We start from the raw sequence: 24,513 nt of genomic DNA, 5'->3' as shown, positions 1-24,513 counted from the left end.
CCAGGGTCACACAGCTAGTAAGTGTCAAGTGTCTGAGGCCGGATTTGAATTTAGGTCCTCCTAAATCCAGGGCCAGTGCTTTATCCATTGCGCCACCTAATTGCCCCTTACTTTGAATTATTAAGGAAATGGTTCTCAAAATAGAGGAAGAGAAAAGGTTACACTGTGAATTACATATATGGCCACTGGATAGCTGATCATGTTACCCAAATATTTAAAACAAAAGTCAGAAATAATTTGGAGAAAACTGGCCTTTGTGTTGGGAACAGAAAAAAAATCATTTGACATAAAGTTTATTTATTTTTTTTGTTGTTCTGAATGTCAGTAAGTATAGAGAGAGATTCAGCAGTTCCTCTGAGTAAGGGAATCCTAGGCCAACAGTAGAATCTGAGGTTGTTCTCAGTTCTTTATCTGACATCTGATGGTGTCTGATCCTCTGATTTGTTTCCTATTACAGAGGTGAATAAAATATCAGCTTTCAGGAGAGAAAGAGTAGTGTGAGTAAAGCAGACACTTTTCCCCAGAGCTGTAATAGTGGGTGCAAGGGCTCATTCCATTACAACATGATTTAGTTCTCACTTTCTTTTCAAACTGAAATCGAATGGTTACTTATGACTCTAGTTGCTTGTTGCTATGCCACTCACCTTAGTTTACTGCCAACAGCCTGAGCCCTGGGAGGCTAATTAATGTTTGCTTCCTCTTCCATTTATAATACTGTGAAATTTTTTCATCTCTCTCTCTATACCTTGCACTTTAAGCACTGTACTCCCTCAGTGAAGCAGAAGAAAAAAAGCCAGGCAATGGAAGCTTGGGTGGGCCCAGGAGTAAGCTGGTTAAATGTTTAACAACTGTATCTCCAAAACAAGAGAAATGTACCCATGATATACTTTTTTTTTTTTTTGGTGAGGCAATTGGGGTTAAGTGACTTGCCCAGGGTCACACAGCTAGTAAGTGTTAAGTGTCTGAGGCTGGATTTGAACTCAGGTCCTCCTGACTCCAGGGCCAGTGCTCTATCCACTGTGCCACCTAGCTGCCCCCATGATACACTTTTAAATCTGCATTATTTAGATTTTCTCCATCTCTCTCTTTTTTTGGGGGTGGGGTGGGGCAATTGGGGTTAAGTGACTTGTCCAGGGTCACACAGCTAGTAAGTGTTAAGTGTCTGAGGTTGGATTTGAACTCAGGTCCTCCTGACTCCAGGGCCAGTGCTCTATCCACTGTGCCACCTAGCTGCCCCCATGATACACTTTTAAATCTGCATTATTTAGATTTTCTCCATCTCTCTTCTCTCTCTTTTTGGGGGGGTGGGATGGGGCAATTGGGGTTAAGTGACTTGTCCAGGGTCACACAGCTAGTAAGTGTTAAGTATCTGAGGCCAGATCTGAATTCAGGTCCTCCTGAATCCAGGGCTGGGGCTTTATCCACTGCACCACCTAGCTAACCCCCATCACTCTCAAGTCTAGACAATCAACAAAATAGTGGATCAAATCCAGATTTGTAGCATTTGCTCATTTCTTTGTGGTATTTTTTTTTTAAGTGAGGCAATTGGGGCTAAGTGACTTGCCCAGGGTCACACAGCTAGTAAGTGTTAAGTGTCTGAGGCTGGATTTGAACTCAGGTACTCCTGACTCCAGGCATTTGGTGATTTCTAAGGGGTAAAAAGACTGAAAATTGAACAACTGGGTTTCCTGGTGGGTGGCTCCAGCATAACCTTGGGTGGGCCTCAAGTTGAATGGGACAACAGTACCACGGAATGTTAGAGCTGGAAAGTGTCCTTAACGATCATCTAATTCAACCCTCTCATTTTACAGAAGAGGAAAGAGAAGCCAGAGAGGGTTGGAATATAAGCATAGATCACCCAATGAGTCCTGCAAAATACAACATCAGGCTACAGATTCTCAGAGAGGCAGGGTGGCATAGGGTATACTGCATGGGACTCGGAGTCAATGAACACCTGGGTTCAAATCCCAGTTCTGTAACACTTTGGTTATGTGACCCTGTAATCTCGCAGGGGCCTAAGACTATATGTTAATGACTGCTTTAGTACAGGGAGTTTCTCCAATGGGATTTCTTTATACCGTTTAAATCATAGGTTTAGAACAAACAAACATATCTTTAGAGCTCGAAAGGGACCCGAGAGGCTAACTCATTCATGTGTCATTTAACAGATTAAGTAACTAGGTTGAGCAGTGGATACGGTGTTAGCTAGGCATAGAGTCTGGAAGACCTAAGTTTAAATCATGTCTCATATATGAACACGGTTTTTCAGCCTCAGTTTTCACATCTGTAAAATGAAGATAATAACAGCATCTATCTCATAGGATCAAATGAGAAAATATGTGTAAAATGCTTTGCAAAGCATAAAGCAATAGATAAGTGCTATAATTACTGTTAATATAAAATAGGTCCAAGGTAATTAAAGACTTCCCCAAGTTTATACCAATAGTAAGTGACAGAGCTGGACTCTTCTGACTCCAAATCCAGTGGTTTGGTTTGGTTTGGTTTTGTTTGTTCAGAGTATCATGATGCCTTCTAAACGTTTACAGATAGATGAGCTCCAAGTATAAAGGCTTCTTTGCGACTCTGCCCAAAGTAGCCCTTTGGTTGTTTTCAGAAGTATATTCCCCTCAGAGTTTTTACAAGATATTTCAAGAAGGATGAATGATTTCTTAAAATGTAACACAAAAGATAATCTCAGAAAAGCAAACAATATGTAACAAAATACCAGCTTCAAGAACAGTTTGTTCTTTTTTGCGGAAGATGTGCTTCTGGGTTGTATATAAATTGAATTTTTGTAAATTGAATAATATTTAAAATGCACTAGAGAAATTTGCTATTTGAAAAAAGAAGCCTGTGAAGCAGTCTTGTCACACAATGGCTACTTTCTTTCCAAGACATATAAATGTCCCTTAATTTATTCATTTTCTAGGGGCAGCTACATGGTGCAGTGGATAAAGCACTGGCCCTGGATTCAGGAAGACCTGAGTTCAAATCTGACCTCAGACACTTGACACTAGCTGTGTGACCCTGGGCAAGTCACTTAACCCCCATTGCCCCACCAAAAAAAATCATTTTCTAAATTCAGGTTCATGTATTATAGGTTTGCTATTTCGTGCCTGTCAGAATTCTGTTATCTGTGTAGGTAGAGAGGGGTTCTGGTTAATTATTGAACTTGGTTTTAATCTGTAGGTTTGTGGTGGTTTTTTTTGTCTTGTACAACATTGTGAGATTTTCTAGGCAATAGATTTACCTTCCTCATGACATTTCCTTTGCAAAATATGAATATTAGTTTGGTATAATGGAAAGACCACTGGACTGGAACTCAGGAAAGTGACTATGCTAACTTGTCACATCTGACAAATAGTTCAGTGAATAGGCCTGAAGTTAGGAAGATGTGGGTTTGAATTAAGCTTCAGACACTTCAGACCCATGGCAAGTCACTTCACCTGTCTGCCTCAGTTTCCTCAACTGTAAAATGGGGATGAGAATAGTTTCTACCTCCTAGGGGAGTTGTGAGGATCTAATGGAATGTTATTAGCAAAACACTTATCACAGTGCCAAGCACACAGTAGCAACACTGAATAACTGCTTATTTCTTTTCTTCCTTGGGCATGTCAGATGACATTTCAGTCCCATTTCCTCAAATATAAAACGGGGAAATCTTAATCAACAGTCTCTAACACTCCTTTAAAATACAAGGCAGGGTAGAATGATGAACTAATCTGGAATTTGTTATGAATAAGACTCAGTGTATAGGATTACAGGGAAAAGGCTGTACATGCTACATTCAATTAAAAATAAAAAATAATTTAGAGAAACTCAGATTTTTGTGTCAGTAACGATTTTTGGCGATGAAATTAATCACTTACTTGAAATTATATTTTATTTGCTGCAGGGCTCCAATAAATATAAAAGGAGCTCTAGCATATACTCTGGTTAAGGAAATCCTAGACAAATAGTATCTTAGGTTGTGTAATGAGTCAGTGGGCTGTAGTCCGGTAAGTCTGATTGTGTATTGTGCTCTTAATTCTACACTCTAGAGGTAAATCACAAAGCAGGTTGCCTCCTCGGTTCCCTACCTCCTGTGATACCCAATACCTTCATTCTGCCTGCAGGTAGCAAAGGTGCCCCCTGCCCCCGCTGTGTTCTATCTTGGGATAATTAGTTTAATCCATTATCCTTTACCAGGAACACATCTGCATTTTAACAAGGGCCATCTGGATAAAGAACATAAATAAAAATACCGTGCTAGTTCAAGAAAGGGGGTTGGGGGGTGAGGAGGGGAGATGGATCTTTTAGCGTCTCTTAAAGCGTACATCTAGATAGTTACCCAAGCATAGAGCCCATTATTCTCATTGAAAGATATCCCACTTAAAAGGGAGCGGCCCATGGTGGTTGGGAGTATGTAGACACATTACAAACTAATACTTTAGTAATCTAAATCTCCAGATATCTCTTTCTATCCATCTATTATACATTATATATCTCACACACACACACACACACACACACACACACACACACACACACACACAACCACTAGAAAAAACCACTAGTTTTCTTCTCTCCACACCCACTCCCACACACCCTTCTGACTACAGGTCATTCTGCTTCATCATCCATCTAACCTTGGAAGATCACTCTACCCCTATGGTCCCTCTTCCTCTGATTAGTTAGTTATTCCCTGAACTTCAATTTTAAGGAAAGTTCCTGGGAATTCTACTGCTCACTCTCTGGACTTTTTCCCACTCTCTCTCTCTCCTCCTCCCCTCCTTTTAATTTTTTTCTTTATGTGTTGTCTTCCCCTATTAGAATGTAAGCTTCTTGAGGACAAGACTATCTTTCTTTTGCTTATATTTGTATTCATATTGATTAGCAGAGTTGAATGTCATTACACTGATTACTATAGCCTGGCATATAGTAAGCACTTAATAAGAGTTTGTTGACTTAACTAAAAAAGAAGGTTAGGCTGGTCCTGTGGCAAGGGTGAACAATAACGGGTGAACAGTCTATAAACTCCTTTGGTATCCAGACAATAAATATCAAGGGAGCTAGAAGTAGTCCCCTGGCCTACTTCATGGACGAACCCCTTTTGGATGATTTAGGGGAAGATATAAATGGAAGTCCCTCAGGATAACAGAATATAAATGGGTTGTAATTAATCATTTATAGGCAAGACCAATTGGTTAAGTGCCAAAGACAGCTTCCATTCTATTGACCTACATGGATGAGATTCACTTGATATATACAGAAATAAGAACCCTCTCCCCTCTATCCCAACTGATGGCTATACATCCCTTTATCTTTTATATCAGTCACACAATTCCTATGAATTTCTTACAACTAGCAGCTGCTTTTGAGGCCATGGTCACATCATGAAGAAAGCTTTCCAAGTTCAAAAACCTTAGCATTATCTTTGATTCTTCCCTTCTCCCTTTCCAAGCAATTACCAAGGCCTACTGAGTCTGTTTCTAAAGTATTTCTCATATTCAATCCCTCTTCTTTATACCCAATGCTACCATCCTACAAGAGGTCCTCATTATCTTTCACTTCAAGTATGAAAAGTCCTCTAACAGATATTGCCACCTCCACTCCTGCCCCCATTCTAATCCATCTTTCTTTCCACTGCCAGACTCTTTCTTATGCATGGAGGTCTAGTCTCAACATTCTTCTGCTCAAAAATCCTCAGTGGCTCCATATGGTCAACAAATAAAGATATAACTCTATCCTGGCATTCAAGGCTCTCCATAATCAGGTGCCATCTTACCCATATACTCTTGTCTCATCTCACCATACACCATGCTCCAGCCTACTTAGACAACTAATCCCCTAAATGTACCTTCTCTATACTTGGAATAGCCTTTCTTTCCCTGATGAATTCCTGTTCACCATGTGAAGCTGAGTTCAACTGCCACCCCCTCCAAGAAGTCTTCACTCATTCCTTCTCTACCCCAGCCACCGCCACACCATCCTTCCAACATCCTGCCTTGGCCTTCTCATACACTGCTTTTTTTTTTCTAATTCACTATTTCTACTTATGACTATTATGTATTACAATTATTTATCCATCCATATCCATATATACATAATAATCCTAATCTTAATCCTTTGAATATTAGTTATTATTAGTCCCCCCTCCATGTGGGCACTTAAATGTTTCATGGATCTAAGTGACGTTACCAGACTTGGAATTTTACCTTCTTTATTCTGAAACAAATTTCAACTGAACTGCCTACATTTAGGTAGAATTTTTATTCTAGTTGGTTCAATTATTATTAAAGCTCCAGCACATAGGACTATGATTTTTCATTATTTATTAGCTAGTGCCAGTCAGCTTGTCGTGATGTTCAATTTTGAGCACCGTGAAGATTCTCCCAGAAGGTCTGGCCAGACTTCTTTCCCAGACCACTTTGGCAAGACTTCATTGCCAGGTTCCAGAATCAACAATTCTGATCACCAATTATTTATATGCATATGTACATGGCTATATAGAAAAACAAAATCTTATATTTTGTTATATATATATGAAAAGCAGGAATGATGTAGTGGATTTCTGTATGCCATGTGTCAGGCATTGTGCTAAGTGCTAGGAATTCAAAGATGAAAGTCAAATTACACCTACTCTCAAGAACTTTACATTTCCAGTAGAAGACTACACACATACTTATAAATATATACATAATGTACAAAAAATGGATACAAGGTGGTTCTGGGAGGGAGGACATTAGTAGCTGAGGGGTGGGGAGGAGGTGGTGGTAGGTGGAAAAGATTTATCTAGAGAGCACACTTGAAATGAGTCTGGAAGGAAGCTAGAGATGAAGAGTAAGGGCATTCCAGGCATGGAGGACAGTGCAAAGGTAAGGAGGTGGGAGATGGCATGTTGCTATGGGTGAGGAACAGAGAATATGCAAAGGAGAAATGTGTAAGAAGAATGGAAAGGGAGGAAGGGGTCAGATTATAAAGATAATTAAAGCTAGACAGAGTAATTTTATATTTCTTCAGGAGCCACCATAGTTTGTTGAGCACACGGCTGATGTGGTCAGACCTATGCTTTAGGAAAATGACCTTGGTGGCTGTGTGGAGGATACATAGGATAGGGAGAGGGTTGAGGCAGGGAGAGCTAATAGGAAGCTCCTTTAGGTGAGAGGGGATGAAGGCAGCTTGAACTAGGGTGAGAGCTTTATGAGTAGAGAAGGGGAAACATAAAGTTTTGTCAGGCAAATAAGCTATCCTCTGGGTGTGAATAATGATAATAGTAACAGTAATAGTAATAGCAATAGTAATAAACAACTTCCACTTATGTAGCAGAGTTTATAAAGTGCTTTGTAATACATCATCTGATTTAAGTCTGATGACTTTGTGAAATTGGTACTGTAAGTATCAGTAGGTGAGGAAACTGAGGCTTTCTTCAGGTCAAGAGTCAGAGGCAGAACACAAGTCATTCTAAGTCCATGTACAAAATGCTCCCCACTATGCCTTTGCTACCTCTCATAATATTTTCAGAAGACACCCTTCAGGCTAGGCTGATACTGTTTGTCATAATGGAGCAATAATTCATTTGATTGCTCTGGGGAAAAACTAAACTACCACCATCCAAAAAAACCTAACAGATCTCTGAAAATATAGGATCTGGTCTACTTTCTACAAAGATGCCTGACTGTCAGGAAGATAGTTAAAATTTGTCCCGAGACCCTCGGCAAGTCACTTAACTTCCCTGCCTCAGTTTTCTCAACTACAAATGGGGATAATAACAGCATTTCCCACTCTGCGTTTCTGTGAGGATCAAGTAAGAGAATATTTATAAAGCACTTTATGCTATATACATGCTGTTGTTTTAGTTATTATTAATTATTATTGGGCAAAATATCATTACCACCACTGATGGTGCCTAGACTGACATCCACTTAATCAGGCCTAACTGTTAGGAGCATGGTTTGGGTTCTATCTTTATTCTACCCAGAGGCTGCTGAAGTGTATATTGCATCAGACATCACCTAATGTTGAAATAAAACTATTTTAATGCACTGGATTGTATATCATGATACACATAATAGTGGCCATATTCCAAGTTGGCAACAAAGAAAACTCCCATCGACAAATTATCCTTCTTGCTCCTGAGAATCATGACAAGTGAGTTGTCATGCCCCAAGTGCAGGAGGTTTTGAGATAACCTGTACTCTACCCAGAGCACATTTTAGTTCCAAAGCAAATAAAAGATCACACTTAGGGTTTTTTTTTTTGTTGTTGTTGTTTTGTTTTTTTGTTTCTTGCAGGGCAATGAGGGTTAAATGACTTACCCAGGGTCACACAGCTAGTAAGTGTCAAGTGTCTGAGGCTGCATTTGAACTCAGGTCCTACTGAATCCAGGGCCAGTGCTTTATCCACTGTGCCACTTAGCTGCCCCCATACTTAGGTATTACAGAGGTCAGGCAATCCTTAGAGCTCCTAGTTTTGTCTTTGGCATTTGGGGAGGCAGGCATCATGTTGTCATTCAGTAGAATGTAAGTTCCTTGAGGACAGGAAGTATTTCTTTTAAACTCTGTATCCCCACTACCTAGCATACTGCCTTATACATAGCAGATATTTAATAAATGTTCATTGAATAGAATTAATGGGGTGGGGGTGGGGAAGTCAAAAGACCTGGGTCCTAATCTAGGCTTTACCTCTAAAAAATTGTATGACCCGAGGTTAGTCACTTAGCCTCTAAGGACAATATGCATTCAATAAACATTTATTCAGTGCCTACTATGTGCCAGTCATTGTGTTAAATTCTGGGGATACAAGAAGAGGCCAAAGCCTCTGCCCTCAAGGAGCTCACAATCTAATGGGGGAGATGATATGCAAATAAATATATACAAAACGAGCTATATACACACAGGATAAATAGGAAATAATGAAAAGAGGCAAGCACTGGAATTAAGAAGGGTTGGGGAAGGCTTTGGGTAGGAGGTGGGATTTTAGTTGGGACTTCAAGGAAGCCAGGGAGGTCAGTAGTTGGAGTGCTTTACTTCAGGCCAATTTCACTGGCATGTTGGTGTGTAAGGCATAAGCAGCCTGGAAAATGGGGATAAGTACCTTCTCTTCCTCCTTCATAGGTAGATCAAATATAATAGAAATAATAAAAATGTTATGTACTGGTCAGGTGTTGTTATGTGCATATTGGCAAAATATTCAGCAGGAGAGACTAAAAATTCATACTTGGCTCATGAAAAACACCCTGGATCCTCACTCCTGGGTCACCATAGACACCAACTTCTCAACCGTTGATGCCCCTGGCTCCCACTTTCCCCTCTATTCCACTATCATCCACAATTCTTCTGTATCCTGTTAGCTCCTCCACTGTCTTTCTCCAGGGATAAGTACCCACGACAGAGGCATCGGCCCCTCTGCAATGCTGGGAACTTTTTTTTTTCATTAAGTCAGCTTTATCACTGAGTAGCATGGCAACAAACCCAACTGTCTCTCTGATATGCGGTTCATGCTTCCTGTGTCATCTTGCCATATGAAGCATTGACCAATCTTAATAAGGAAGCCCAATAATTAGGATCCAAAGAACTCCCCCAGAAATGTAACCACCCAATCCACAAAAGGCTCCAGTGTCTGAGGCAAGCATACTCTGTGCAGGCCTGTCGAAGTACAGCTTTGCTATCTTGAGTTTTTTTGTTTGTTCTAAACTTGAGGAAAAAAGGACAAACGGAGAAGATGGTAGACCATAATTTCCAAATCGCCAAACCATCCCGGTTACTGAACACAAATACACATGTTTTCAACAGAGGCCGAGGGAAGTTAGCTGGAGACATTGGAGAGACATTTTAGCAACAAAACTGTGAGTCAGCAGGCTGCTTTCTCTGTGCCTGGCTTTTTCCAATTGAGAAACCCATGGATACAGAAGGACAGGAGTTAACTTGGCTCCTCTCACACAAAGCCTTCCCAGCCCTGCTTTTAAACTGATGACAGAGGCAGCCAAGTGGTCAGGCAATGATCTGTACTGATGGGGCTCTGTGGGAATCTAACTGAACTTCATCACAAAGTATTAGAGACAGGATGAACTGTGAACATGAGAGAAAGAGAGTTAAGGGTTAAGAAGAATCAATGGGCTTGGGTAAGTACTCTCTATAGCCAGGAACACAAGTAATGTTTCACAGATTTCATGGAGAATGTATTTATTTTTTAAAGTAAGCATTAAGAATTACTTAATATTTTATTTCCCCCTATTACATGTAAAAAGAAATATCAACATTCATTTTTAAAAAAATTTTGAGTTCCAAATTCTCAGCCTCCCTTCCTCTTCTCCCCCCTCATTGAGAAGGCAAACCATTTGACAGAAAACCTATTTATCTTAAAAGATAACAATCAATGCTTCCAAATGATACTTCCTTATGTTATTGCTCTTCACTAATTCGACTTTCCTTCCTGGGTGTTACAGGGAAAGGAGATGACTGTTCTGTAACTGAAATACACAAAGACTATTTTTTCGAATGAAGCAAACAGCCTTTAAACATCTCATTTTCCCTTTCCTGCTCCACACATTTCAATTCAATTTAAAAAGTTTTAAAAACTGAGTAAATTTTTTCTTTTAACAAAAATGCTCCCCTCCCCATTCCTTATATAATGCTGTTCCACATTTTATTATTCCAGGAATCTGCAAGAAGAAACTGTGAAACACACTGAGTATTCAAGGACTTAGGGTGCTCTTTCTTCCCCTCTCAACAAATGACCCTAAAATTGTTTTTAGTAGCTTCCTTGCTGCCGAAGAATCTACTTCTACCTTGAGTCTACAGCAGTTCTGACTGACTCCACCTGTGTTGAGGGAGCTGCCAGTGCCCGGGTCTTTAATTTCCTTTCTATCCCTCCCCTGCCTCATTAAAGAACAATGGCTCTGAAAAGGCTCATACTGGGGAGCAAGGAGCTAATGTTTGCAAAGGAGCCATTGCGATTAGTAGTTTATCTGGCAAAGCTTCCAGACGGCTTCTCAAAGTTAGGTTTTGTTTTCAGTCAAACCACTCCCTCCCAAGTTATCACGAGAACTCTGCTTCAGCAAAGGGCTTCTCTTCCACTGTGGGAAAGACATTTACCAAGTAATTTTTAAGTTGGGAAACCTGATTTTGAAGGCAGCGAAAGCCCATTTACTACAATTCTCAGGGCTTCTTCAGCCCAGCTCTTTTGTAAGAAAAGATTTCCTTCTTGGTTAGGAAAGAATGGAAAATAAGGCTCGTGGGGGGATTAAGCTGGCAGGTCAGTAACACGGCCACTCTCGGTTCCAAAACAACCTCAAAGTAACCAGAATTTCCACGTGCCACCGTACGCCTGAAGTTAAAGGTTTAAGGACTTCTGCCACCCTCCTCCCTCCAACTCCACACCCTGAAATCCAAACTAAACAGTTCAGTCACAAGTGAAAATTTCCTCTTTATAAAAATCCCTGCCAAGGTAGAAGCAAGGTGAAGTAAATCTTTACCTTACAAGCTGTTAACATGTCAGACACTGCTTTTCGGCTCAGATTTGCAGTAGCAATCACATCCTCCTGTCTGCACGAGTTCCCAGCTGCCACGGCTTTGGCGGTTGCCATAGTGATGCCTTTCGTCATCCTTATCGATTCTTCAGGTGATGATGTCTTTTCTGGTACTTCCTTTGACTGAAATACCTGGAAGGTAAGAGGAGAAAGGGGGGGGAAAAAAAACCCAACCCACAACTTATTTCTCTGTTTGTCAGGCCGCCGCCCAGTGCCGCAAAACAGATGCAGCATTTGGAAGCAACCTTCAAATGGCAGGAAATTAGAAATTTAATTTGAGTACAACAGTAATATCATTCTTGCTTGTCAAGACTCTAGCCCTGATAAGCCTCCAACACCTACACAGGGAACAAGCTGTGGAAGGCATGCGTAAAATGTTAACCCGTTCGGCCGCAGGAACTGACACCCAATAATTTGTCATTTAAACTGTCCTGGGAAGGTGATTGCATTGGCTCCCCATCCTTTTCTTTCATCCATACTGGTGCCCCAGCAGCCCCAAAGACCATGCAGTGCCTCAGATTTGTTTGTTGACTGCAGGGCAGGGCTGACCTGGATGCATCTCAGAGGACTCATGTATCTCTCTTTAAAGGGGTGTGGGGTTGGGGGAAATGAGGCATTGAGCTCACTCTATTCTTAGCCTCCCTTACAAATATAACTGCATAATTGTGAAGAGGAGCTCAAGTCGAGTGAGCTATGGTGACATTGTGAATTATTTAACAACACATACATCTTTAGAGATGCTGAAATAAATTAACCATGGTAAATGTATATAGCCTACTTTAAAGCTGCACCAATCAATCATACCAAAGACTGTTGGGTGGGTGGCTGTTTCAGGTTTATATTGTTATGTCTTTTTTTCCCAGGGGTTGATTATGGATGCCACTCACTTCTTATTGGACATTAGTTACCTAAGATAAGGATCAGCATCTAGATGATTTTTGACTAATACCAGATTTGTTGTTTTGTCGATTAGGTGTACCTGATTCTTAGTGACCCCATTTGGGGTTTTCTTGGCAAAGATACTGGCGTGGTTTGCCACTTCTTTCTCCGGCTCATTTTACAGATGAGGAAACTGAGGCAAAGAGGGTTAAGTGACTTGCCCTGGGTCACACAGCTAGTATCTGAGGGTGGATTTGAATTCAGGTCCTTCTGACTCCAGGGCTGGCACTCTATCCATTGGGCTGCTTGTTTAGTGCAAGTTTATCTCAGGATCTTAAGGAAGCAGTTTTCTAGAGGGTTTCCTTCAGGCAGGCAGAAGAAGAGACCACAAATTCCACAGCAGCATGTCTAACTCAAGAAGCATCATTCCAGTGATGGAGGGGTAAGAAAGGAATGGGTCTAGGAAAACAGAATAGGGCTGCAGTGGTGGGGTATAGGTGTATTCTGGTGAAAAGTTCTATATGAACAGAGCCCTCCTTTTTCAGAATCTTTGAGAAACTTTGGACAAGCAGAAAGACTCCAAAGCTCTGGCATGATTCTAAGCAGAAGTTCCTAAGAATTGTCTTGCTGGAATAAATGTTGTATTTTCATTTTGTCCTTTCAAATACAAACTAAATAGTAAATCAACTGAGGTCTGAACAATTAACATAAAATTAAGTCAACAGGGTGAAAGTTAGTGCCTTCCAGGCCAATGCTAATGGGATTTCTCCTTTCTAATACTAGGTATGAGTTGATTTTTATCATAGGTAAATGCCCTAGTCATAGAAGAGGGAGAGGAGGGTCACATGACTACAGCTGAATTTATGTCCAAATTTCCCCTCTTAAAAAAGACTCCAGGGCAGCTAGGTGGTGCAGTGGATAGAGCACTAGCCCTGGATTCAGGAGGACCTGAGTTCAAATCCAGAATCAGACACTTGACACTTACTAGCTGTGTGATCCTGGGCAAGTCACTTAACCCTCACTGCCCCACCAAAAAAAAAAAAAAAGAAAAGAAAAGAAAAAAGGCTCCAATAGATTGTCAGCCCATTTTCAGCTGATTCCTCCTTGGTACAATTAGGATAGATAATGGGGCAGCTAGGTGGTGCAGTGGATAAAGCACTGGCCCTGGATTCAGAAGGACCTGAGTTCAAACCTGGCCTCAGACACTTGATACTTACTAGCTGTGTGACCCTAGGCAAGTCACTTAACCCTCATTGCCCCCCCCCAAAAGTAATAAAGGATAGATAATGAATGATAGGGTATAATGAGGAAAGAGAAGAGGAGGAGGAGAAGCAGTAGGTACATTTATAAGATAGCAATGAACCAAAATCCTCTTCTCTCCAGTGCAGGAGAGTTTGAGAGAAAATGTGAGCATGTTTCATGTCGGAAAGGCATGGGGGCGATTCAGTTAGGTACGCTGCATGACAGCACCGTCTACAAAGAGGAGGAAATGAGTTCAAAGGGTAATGTTTCTAGGGGGCAATTATTTGGTTCTTTACCGTGAGCTCTTGTTTTATGTACTCAATGGTGGCTTCCAGAGCCCTTGTGCCTCTGGTGGCTTCATCTTCCACGGCTTTCACTGTCTTGAGGAGAGATGTGACATTTGTTACCATCACCTAGAAAGGGATTGAGAAAAAGAGAGAAGAAATAGTATACAGGTTAAGGACTCTTCCCTAGGGGAGTGACAGTAAGTCATAGGTTTGATGACATCATGAATATTTGAAATATTGCAGCACTGGAAACAATAAAACAAAACCTTCCATTAAGGTTCTACTTTGATTTGTCAACATAATCTTCAGATTGGGACAAATATCAATCAATCAATCAATCAATAAGCATTTTTAAAAAGTGTCTACTATGTTCCATGCATTGTGCTAAGCACTGTGTTTGTTTGGTTGTTTTGTTTTGGAGGCACTTGGGGTTAAGTGACTTACCCAGGATCACACAGCTAGTAAATGTCTGAAACCTTATTTGAATTCAGGTCTTCCTGACTCTAGGGCTAGTGCTCTATCCACTGTGCCACCTAGCTGTCCCAAAGAGCTTACATTTTAATGAGAGAGATGATATATAAGAATACAAAGAATATATACAAGGTAGTGAGGAGAGAGGGGAGGAAAAGATCAGGAAAGACTTTCTGTATGAAGTGACACTTGGGCTGAATCTTGAAAGGACCTAGGGATTACAAGATGCAGAGAAGAGGAATGAAATCTAGTACAAAGACACATAGATAGCAGATGGAATATCACGTGTGAAGTACAGCAGGTAGTGAGCCTGTATAGCTAAGTGGTAGAGTCTGTGGAGAATAAATGGGAGGGGGCTAGAAAGATAGGAAGGGGCCAGGTTGTCAAGAGATTTAAATGTGATCTGGGAGCAACCAGAGTTTACTGAGTATGTATTTTGTGGGGGTCAGATTTGAGGTCTAGGACAATTATTTTGGTGACTGTGTGGAGAACGGAATCAAGCAGGGAGGCTTAAGGTATAGAGAATTAATTCAAATGGCATTAAACCAGGTGAGAGGTGAGTAGGGACTGGATTGGGGCGATATTGTGTGAATGGAGAAGAAAAGGCATATGGGAGAGATTTGTCAGCTTGTTAGATATACAGGATGATACTGAATTCCTGAACCTGAGGGAAAGGAAGGATGGCGGCACCTTCCGTTGTGATAGGGAAGTTCAGAAGAGGGTTGGGTTTGGAGAGGAAAGATGATGGATTTTACTTTAGACATGCTGAATGTGAAATGCCTTTGGGACACCTAGTTAGAAGAGTTCAAAAGAGTTGGTGATGCAGGTCTGGAGCACAGGAGAAAAACTGGGGCTAGATGTGTAGATTTAGGAGGCATCTACATAGAGATGACATCTGAATCCTTGTGGGGAGGAAGGTGGGGCAAGGATGATAAGATGAACTGAATAGGACAGCACCCAGAGAAAAAGAAAAGCCGGAGAACCTTAGGGAACACTGCAAGCAAAACAAAAACAACAAAAATACCCCCAACTCACTGCTTTTACATAAAAAATGAATATATGTAGCTTATCCACTCATGTATTCCTTATCTTTCCATTCTACTATGAGAAATGTGAATTTTTTCCCTCCTTTTGCCTAATTCAGTCCAACAACAAGCATCAATTGCATGCTTATATGTCAGGCACTCTACAAGGGGCTGGGGATATAGACATAAGAGGCAGTGCCTACCTTCAAGGAGAGTGCATTCTAGTAAGGGGATGTTCAAAGATAAATAAACAAGATATATACAAAGTCAATACATTGAAAAATGAAATAGGGAGAGGGGTAATCATACCTCAGAAGGCCAGGAAAGGTCTCTTGTAGGAGGTGGTATGTGGCCTGAGCCTTAAAGGGAGGTAGGGGTTTTAAGAGGTGGAGATGAGGAAGGAGAACATGGAAGATGAAAAAGTAATGGAGGCCCAAGGCAGAATGTCACATCTGGAGCATGGCAAGCAGGCATCGGGCAAAACCTTCCATAATAACTTGGGTAAATTTCATATTGAGAAGTCACAAAGTGAAAAATGGACCAAACACAAATAGGTGCATCAGTTTAGCTTAATAAAGGCATATAACCCATGCACAAAAGTCAGCTAATCTGGAAGTCAATGCCACTTTTATCCCTGGCATCATTCAAAGAAACCAAGTGGCTGTCAAGCTTTCCAGAGCAAAGGGTGACTAAACATGTTTCCCCTTTCTGATTTTCTTCCATCACAGTCTGGTTTTCTCTTTCCAAATATATGTGTCTGAGTCATAAATATTGGTGAATCTCTAATATAGTGACCAGGCAAGAGGAATTAACTGGATAATAAAAATATCACCATTTTTTTGTATATGATAAAAGGGATTTGAGTTAAAGATGAGTGAGGGCAATGCATTGGTCTTTTTCGGGCTCTTGTGAAGTTTTCATGTAGCAAGTTGATAAGGAAAATGGCAAGTATTGGAAGGGATGTGGGAAACAGGCACGATAATGCAGTGTTGGTGGAGCCATGAATTGGCACTGCCATCTTGGAAAGCAATTTAAAACCATGCCCCCGAAGTGAGTAAATTGTGCTGACCTAGCAATATCACTACTAGGTTTATGCCCCAAAGAAATCAAACAGTGGCAAACACTTGAAAACTTGGGATTGCTAATTAATTAGGGGATGGTGAACACATTATGGGATGTGAATGTAATGGAATACTATGGTGTTTTAAGAAATGGCAAAGGGGACAACTTGTGGATTTTAATGATGAGACCCTAGTGAAGGGTTTAGACTTGTATGAACTATTGTATGACCTGTACAAAATTAAGAAGAACTTGTATGAAAGAACCAGTGTAAGAATATATACTATAACAACAATGGATAACTCTGAAAGACTCAAGAACTCTTTTTTTATGGTCAACCATGACTCCAGAGGTCCAATAATAAAGAATGCTTTCCACCTCCTGACAGAGAAGTGAGGGTCTAAATTTGCAGAACGAGACATTTTTGGACATGGTCAAGATGGGAATTAGCTTTGCTTGATTATGCATAAGTTTGTTGCAAGAGTTTTTATTTGTTGTTGTTGTTGTTGTTGTTGTTGTTGTTGTTGTTGCAGGGAGAGGGGAGAAGAGGAGTTGGGAGGGAGAGAAAATAAATATTTGTTAGTTGAAAAAAAACTTTCCCTGTAATCTCCGGATGAAAATTTCAACACTATTTTATGCTCTCATTTTCACCTGGCATCAAACCAAGGATTCTAACTAAGCCTTGAACTACAAACTCAATGGCTTGGCATTTTCACTGCTCACTCTGAAGGGCAGGGAAGATGTTACTGATGTCTCTTCCCTGGGCCTCTACTTGCAAACCAATGCTTGTGACAGAACTACTGCTGTGTTAAATTTGATATAAGGAAGGCTGCTCTCTTGACAGAGATCACACAAAGTGCTGAATAAATCACTTTAGCAGGCTATTTTTGTCACCAGAAAGGCCATGTTGCTAAAGATGATTTCAAACTCATAGAGTACAAAACTGGAAGGTTTTAACCAGGTAATAACAGCATGCTACAAATAACCAGGCCACAGAGAAAAAAAAAAGACCTCTAATACAAATAAAAGCCTGAATGAATTGTCATTTGAGAGACAGGTCAAGGAAAAAAAGGAAGCCCCTCTTCTACCTTGGCTGCACCCTTGAGTTGGTACATGGATGGATCATCAGCTGGTTTGCTGGCAGCTCCTTTAGTAGCACCAATAAGATCAGAAAGGGCCTTGGCCACATCTTTGATGGCATTGATCAGTACCACCTAAAAGAGAGGAGCCACAAAAAGACAAGGAGGAAACACTCACAAAACAATCCCATCTATCTTCATCCTGTCAAATACGAAGGATAGCCAGATGCCATGAGGGATTGGGCAGAGAGAAGGCTATCTTCTTAAAATAAAAATGTTTTGAGACCTGTGATTTCAACGATGCGAGGAACTTTCAGAATGGAAGTTCATCTCTAATTTTTAGCCTTCAGAGAGATGCCTGGGGCACCGAGAGGTAAAAGTACCAGCGCCCAGGGAGCTTGTATCAAAGGTGGGACTTTAAGCCAGGTCTTCCTGACTCTAAGACCAACCTTTCCTTCACTACACTTTGCAGCTTTTCAATAAAAACAGAACAGCTAAATGTTTTTTAGCCAGTGGCTTTGTTGGCCTGGTCTCACTTCCTACAAAAGGACTGAGATAGATAAGCAGTCACTAAGACTCAATAGCATTCTTACCTCATGAGACTGAATAATTCGATATATACAGTAGCATGCCCTTTCACAAAATGCATTATCTTATGGATCTTGTTTTTTGGTAGCATTTCTCCCTTCCCTTACCCAGTAACTTCCACCTTCCTTTCATAAAAGGAGTGCCAAGTTTCTGGGAGTGGAGAAAGGATGGGGGTGGACGTTTTATTTGTTTGTGCTGGCTGTGTGCTAGCTCCTTATGGTCATGGGGCACTGGGTGGTGGGTATTACTGTGTGCTTGGAGACATTAAGGAGTGTGCAAAAGAGGGTCTGCAGTTTCCTACTTTGCCTTCACTACTGAGTACTGGTAATTAGTGACATTAAGGAGAGTTCTACACTGGCCATTTCTCACAAGAAATCAGGACAATATACCTCCTGGGTGTTTTCCAAAGCTTGGAAGTCCACAGAAAGACAACAAAGTACTCTAAGTAGCACTTGGAAACTTGTCATCATCTCTGTTAAACTGAATTCTCCCATTTTACCTTTGAAGGCAAGCTAGCCCTACATTTTCCAGAGCTGAAACCCACCAAAATAAATTGTCACCAATGTGTGGCTCTAATTCTAGTTATCAGGTTAGCCTTTCAGTCCTCCATGGGGTAAAAGCAATACCAGAGGAAGGGATTGTGCGAATACTTAAAATTCCACAGGGAGGCCAATTTGGATTCTGATATTATCAAAAAGAAATCCAGCAGGGAAAAAATCTGCAATTTAAGGAATGTTTCCCCTCAGAGATATGCTCCATTAGAGAATGTCAGAGGAGGAAAGGGGAACATTGGGAAGGGGGGTGGGGAAAGATGCTAGTGCTTTATTAACTAATGACAATCACTTATTAACGATGCAAACAGCACCATTTGCTCTCATATGAATAAAAGGCTATGAACCATCCAAAATGAAGGGACAGCCTTATGGAAAAAGATTTAAGAAGCTAAGTCTGAAGAGTTTACCACCTGATGGGCAGGAACTGGTCAAATAAACAGGAACAAGTAGTAACTTTTCTTGGAGGCTTCTAAATGGTTAACCGCTCACTGAACCTGCTTGCATTCAAGAGAAGCTAAGGGATAATTCTAGGGCTGGGACAGAACCTGCAAGGTCACCAAGTTCATTTCCCCCTTCCAAAGCCAAACATGCATGAAATCATATATTAACTTTATGTCCTGTTCTACTTTCAGAGACCTGAAGACTAAGGTCAGTTATTTTGTATAACTAAAAAGGCAATGCCCACAAACACAGGAATAAGATTACAGACCAACCAGTGGCAGGTCACTTATTATTTTGTGGCTGAGGAAACTGAAGCCCAAGGAGGTTAATTAAGTTCTTCTATTCTGATGTCCCTAATCATTCTCATACCTGGGTCTCAGGATCGTCAGAACCAAGGCTGGCTGCTCCTAGCTTCACCACCTCGGCAAGCTGGGTGATGGTAGCTGCTGATGACTGGGCTGCTTGGGCCAGTTTATCTTGAGTTGAAGCAGCCCCTGACACCAGTAGTTTTGTATCCTCCACCAAGGCCTTTGCTGTCTTCAAAATATTCTCCCTGGGAGCAAGAATAAGGCAGAAGAAAAGAAAGGAGCAATGGACTATTTGTCGACTGTGTGAGGCTCAGGAGAAAAGTATGGTCAAAGGATGAGATGCCCATGAGCCAAACCGTGATACCCACAGAACAGAGATTTTAAGAAAGAACATTTGGAGAAGGCTGTTGTCCAAGGACTCTACATAAAAGGATTTCCTTACTGAGGGAGAGAGACAGAGACACAGAGAGAGACACACACAGAGAGAGAGAGATACAGAGATACAGAGATAGAGAAAGAAAGAGACAGAGACAAAGACAGAAAAAAGAGACACAGAGAGGGAAAGAGAGAGACAGAGAGAGATACACACAGAGAGAGACCAAGTCTCCCCCCACCCCCCATCCTCCCCACAAGGGATGGAGAAGCTGTCAATTGACAAGTAGCAAAATATGAAAATCTTGGATTTTAGATCTGGAAAGGCCCTTAGAGAGGATCTAGTCCAGTACCCCCATTTCACAGATGGGGAAACTGTTGCCCAAAGAGGTTAATCAATTTGCCCAAGGCCGTACATGAAAGTGGCAGAGCCTAGATTTGAATCCAACTCCTGACTCCAGATCCATTCTTTTTTCCATTCTGCCATGATTCAGAGATACAAATTCATACAGCCAAACAAGCTTAGGAACTGTACCAAAGCCAACTGGTTTAGTGTTTCTATCTCTGTCTGTCTCAATTATGGTTAAGTGAGTTGCCCAACGTCATATAACTAGTAAGTATCTGGGGCCAGATTTGAATTCAGGTCCTCCTGGCCCCAGGGCCAGTGTTCTACCCATTGTGCCACCATGCCCCTAGTTCTCTCTTTATAGCCCTATACTGATATCAATGCGGGGGTGGTGGGGGAGTTTCATACATGTGTGTGTGTGTGTGTGTGTGTGTGTGTGTGTGTGTGTGTGTGTGTGTGTGTGTGTGAGAGACAGAGAGAGAGAGAGAGAGAGAGAGAGAGAGAGAGAGAGAGAGAGAGAGAGAGAGATCCTTTCTCACAAGCTAAGAAATCAAGCAGAAGACACTTAACCCACTGTATGAAATCAGACAAGTGGGTGTGGAAGAGGCCCCAGGGGAGTCATATGGACAAGGGTGAAGTTCTCCACTTTATTGCATGTTGAGATTTCTGAACCAATGGCAGGAGGTGAGCCTGGGAGGAAGAAATGGTGGGAATCTCTTCATGTTTCCATGCCCTGGGTGGGGGGATACGGTAGCTGTGTTGCAAGGATGTGGCCTCCAGCAGCACACACAGACTTCTGATGGTTCTCATTTGGGAGGTGCTGCAGGGATATGTATTCCTTAGCTGTTGTTCAAGGTCCCAAAGTCCGACCCAGGCAAGGAAAAGCGCTTAGGTCTGGAGCATCATTTCCCCAAACAAGTTAAAACCCCAAGCTTTCTGGACGATTCATTTCTCTATCACTGCTATTTACAAATGCCATGTGGTGAATAAGAGAATGAGTTACCGGAATGGTTTCCTGTTTTCCTGAGTAAGAATGTCATCTTTCACTGGAGCAGGCTTTATTTGGGTTGTGAAATGGAAGGCTCAAGAAATGATTCTACTTTTAACTCTAGTAAATAGGATTTATTTTGACTATTTGGCTTGCTCCACTTATCTAGTTGCTTTCCTTTCTCCCTAACCCCCTTTCTTGTCCTCTTCAGAATCATAATAAAGATTTTTGCCTCTCTGGAGTGAATTTTAGACTTCTCTGAAGGGAGGCAAAACTCACTCTTGACCTTCGCCCTTAGCTACCTTTGGGATGGCTGACTCTTTGTCTTCGACTCTCTGTAACAGCCTTCCCCCCTTTACTTTGGCCAAGCCCTGACCTGTGGTCTGCAAAGGTTTCATTGTTCTCAGCGTTGAGGGTCCCAGCTGTTGCAAACATGATGGTCGTGTCCAGATCAGCAATGATGCCCGACACAGCACTGGCCGCGGTGATGCAAGCCTGAGTCCCCTTATTCCCTGCTTGGAGGGCAGACAGAACCAAAGAAACCTGGAAATCAGAGACAAAGGAAATCCCCAAAGGTGAGCAAAGCCTTTCCAGCATGAAAATGATGCCTGTCTGCTCTAAGGTCTCTTCCAGTCCACAAAATCATACAATACAAAGATCACTGGCTATGGAGTCTTAGGACCTGGGTTCAAATCCCACCTCTGATACTTATAACCTATGGGACCTCAGGTAAATAATCTATATTCCCTGGGCATGAGTTTCCTTGTCTTTAAAACCAGGAGATTGGCCTCTAGATAGCCTCCAAGGTCCCTTCCAGACTACATACATGTTCCAATGATAAATCTATGGATTTATGGTTCTAGATCCCATTCAAAATTAGCCAAGAAGGAATAGTCACAGTGGGGATACCCTAATAGGCTGGTCATTTCACACTGGCAGAATTAACTTCTCTGACCTATCCTTTACACCTCTGTGCATTAACCAGGGCTAGCAGGTTTTCTACAGGCTGGTATTTGTATTTTGTGCCTTAGGATGCCTCTTGATCAGAAATGAACCATGGTCAAGAAACACCCTGCATCTACTTTGGATGTAACGGATCAGCCCCTCCCTATGCCACAGGAACGACCAGTATTCTAAGCACTCATCTTTCCAAATAGCCTAGCAAAAGTAAAAGCTTCCCCTGATAAAATAAATAAGAATTCCGATTATCTGGCCATATGTAGAACAGACAATAAAGAACAAGCAGTATTCACTTCCACATCACTGTGACTTTTAGGCAATCTATGCTGGTGCTCAGTAATGTGGTGGTCATCTTTTCTTTAGCCATTTGTCTGACAAAGAATCTCTTTTTAAAAATTTTCAGTTCCAAATTTTCTCCCTCCCAATTCTCCTTGCTCCAAACTCCTCCTTGGCCAATTGAGAAAATGAGAAAAACAAAACCCCTGTAGAGTCAAGTAAAGCAAATTCCTGCCATGGTAATGCCCCCCCCCCAAAAAAAAAGTTGCACTCTGCATCCTGAACCCATCAACTCTCTATCGGGAGGTGGGCAGCGTGTTTCATCCTAGGCCTTCTGGAGTTGTGGTTGGTCATTGAGAAATAGAATCTCTTACAAAAAAAAAAATGCTCTCTCTACTCCCTCCTGAAGCCACTCCCACCACAGCCAAGGGAATTCATGTGAGTTTTTAATCATAGATTGGGGCAGGGAGACACAATGAAGAGAGATAACCACTTACAAAAAAAGAGTAGATAACGTTCCACCACACACTTAGCTGTGCACAATGTGAACCCTTTAATACTAATGATGGGCTGCTTCCAATTAAAAATCAAATGCCAATGGGAGGTAGGAAAGTATACCTGAAAGAAATGGGTTTGAAGTCTGAAAAATTGGACTCAAACCTCACCTCAGTTTTCTCTTCCATAAAATGGGAGTAAGAATACTTACAGTGCCTGCCTTACAAGGTTATGAGGATCAAGTGAGATAATGTATATAAAATGCTTTGTAAATTGTAATATAAATGCATGTTATTATTAATGAGGAGCAGTAAGAACACAACAGTGTTTGTGAACCATATTCATAACAATGTCACTGTCTAATGAAGGGATGATTTTTATTTATCTATTCATCCATCCATCCATCTTTCTATGACATTAATTTTAAAAAATTTTGGTTCCAAATTCCCTCCCTCTAGCTCTTCCCTCACCTATTGAAAAGGCAAGCAATATAATATCAATTATACATGTGAAGTCAATAGTGTAGGAATTCTTAACCTGAGATCTGTGAACTTAAAAATTATTTTTGTTAACAGAACTTCAATTTAATCTGTTTCATTTTTAATCCAATATATTTTAGCTCGGGTATTTAAAAACATTAATGCAAGAGAGGGGTCTACAGGTTTCAATAGGCCACCAAAAGGATCCATGACAAAAAAAAAAACCAACATAAAAAACCCCCAAAACATTAAGAGCTCCTGCTTTACTAGAAAGGACAAGAACTTGACACTGTGCAGCTGACAATGGTCACGGCATGTTTAGGGAGTAATGGCTCACCAGTCACCATAGCAATGGCCAATCCATCAATGGCAACATTGATCGAGTACTCTTTGTATGCAGAGCTTTGAAACAGATGCCGCATCCAGGTAGAGAACTATTACCCTTTCTCATGTTTCTGACCCGTATTTCCCCAGTTGTCAAGCACCTTTGCAGCCATATTAAAAAAAAGACAAGCTAGATTTGAAGCAAAAGGACATTATATGTGAGACTTTAAATACCAAGGAATTCTGCAGAGTGCTCCCACATGCCAGGTTAAGGTACAAGGGGTTACAGAAGGATTCATAGCTAGGGGGTGGTTTAGGAAGAGCACAGAAATAATCAAGTGACAACTTTGAGAACATAAAAGGAAATTTTAAAAGGACAAACTATTTCAGAAAAAATTAAACATTATCCAAGAAAATTTACAAAGCTGTTGCCTTCCCTTGATCCAGTGGAACATAAACTAAGGACAGGGATTATATATTTTGTTTCATTTTTGTATCACTAGTGCCTAGCACAATGCCTTGTATCCAACAGTCACTTTAATCACTGCCTATCAGATTGCCTGGGACTTACAGAAAGAAAAGACCCATATGTGCAAAAATATTTCTAATAGTACTAGTTTTAATAGAAAAGGCTGGGTACAAATTCAGTGCCCAAAAATTAAGATAGGCTGAACAAACTGGTGATAATATCACCAGTATTAATATTAGTACTAGTAAGTAGTACTACTTCCCCAGGTTATTATGAACATCAAATGAGATAATTATTGTAAAGCACTTAGCACAGTGCCTGGAACAGAGTAAAAACTATATAAATATTAGCTATTATTACCA

General features: G+C 41.1%; 1 protein-coding gene across 3 annotated transcripts in view; it reads right to left on the bottom strand.

Annotated features, from left to right (window-relative positions):
• TLN2 (talin 2) overlaps nucleotides 1-24,513 on the bottom strand; it is a 604,144-nt gene that overhangs the window by 50,642 nt on the left and 528,989 nt on the right. For all 3 annotated transcript variants that reach the window (XM_043982393.1, XM_043982391.1, XM_043982392.1), the window contains 5 exons: nucleotides 21,525-21,691; nucleotides 19,504-19,687; nucleotides 17,561-17,686; nucleotides 13,927-14,043; nucleotides 11,456-11,641 (listed from right to left, as the gene is read on the bottom strand). In XM_043982393.1, coding sequence (XP_043838328.1) covers nucleotides 11,456-11,641; nucleotides 13,927-14,043; nucleotides 17,561-17,686; nucleotides 19,504-19,687; nucleotides 21,525-21,691 — 780 coding nt within the window. The remainder of the gene's footprint in view (nucleotides 1-11,455; nucleotides 11,642-13,926; nucleotides 14,044-17,560; nucleotides 17,687-19,503; nucleotides 19,688-21,524; nucleotides 21,692-24,513) is intronic.

The sequence above is a fragment of the Dromiciops gliroides genome, chromosome 2, assembly GCF_019393635.1.
Source record: "Dromiciops gliroides isolate mDroGli1 chromosome 2, mDroGli1.pri, whole genome shotgun sequence".
NCBI classification, from domain to species: domain Eukaryota; kingdom Metazoa; phylum Chordata; class Mammalia; order Microbiotheria; family Microbiotheriidae; genus Dromiciops; species Dromiciops gliroides.
The sequence above is the reverse complement of the archived record's forward strand: the minus strand, read 5'-3'. Positions and strand labels throughout refer to the sequence as shown.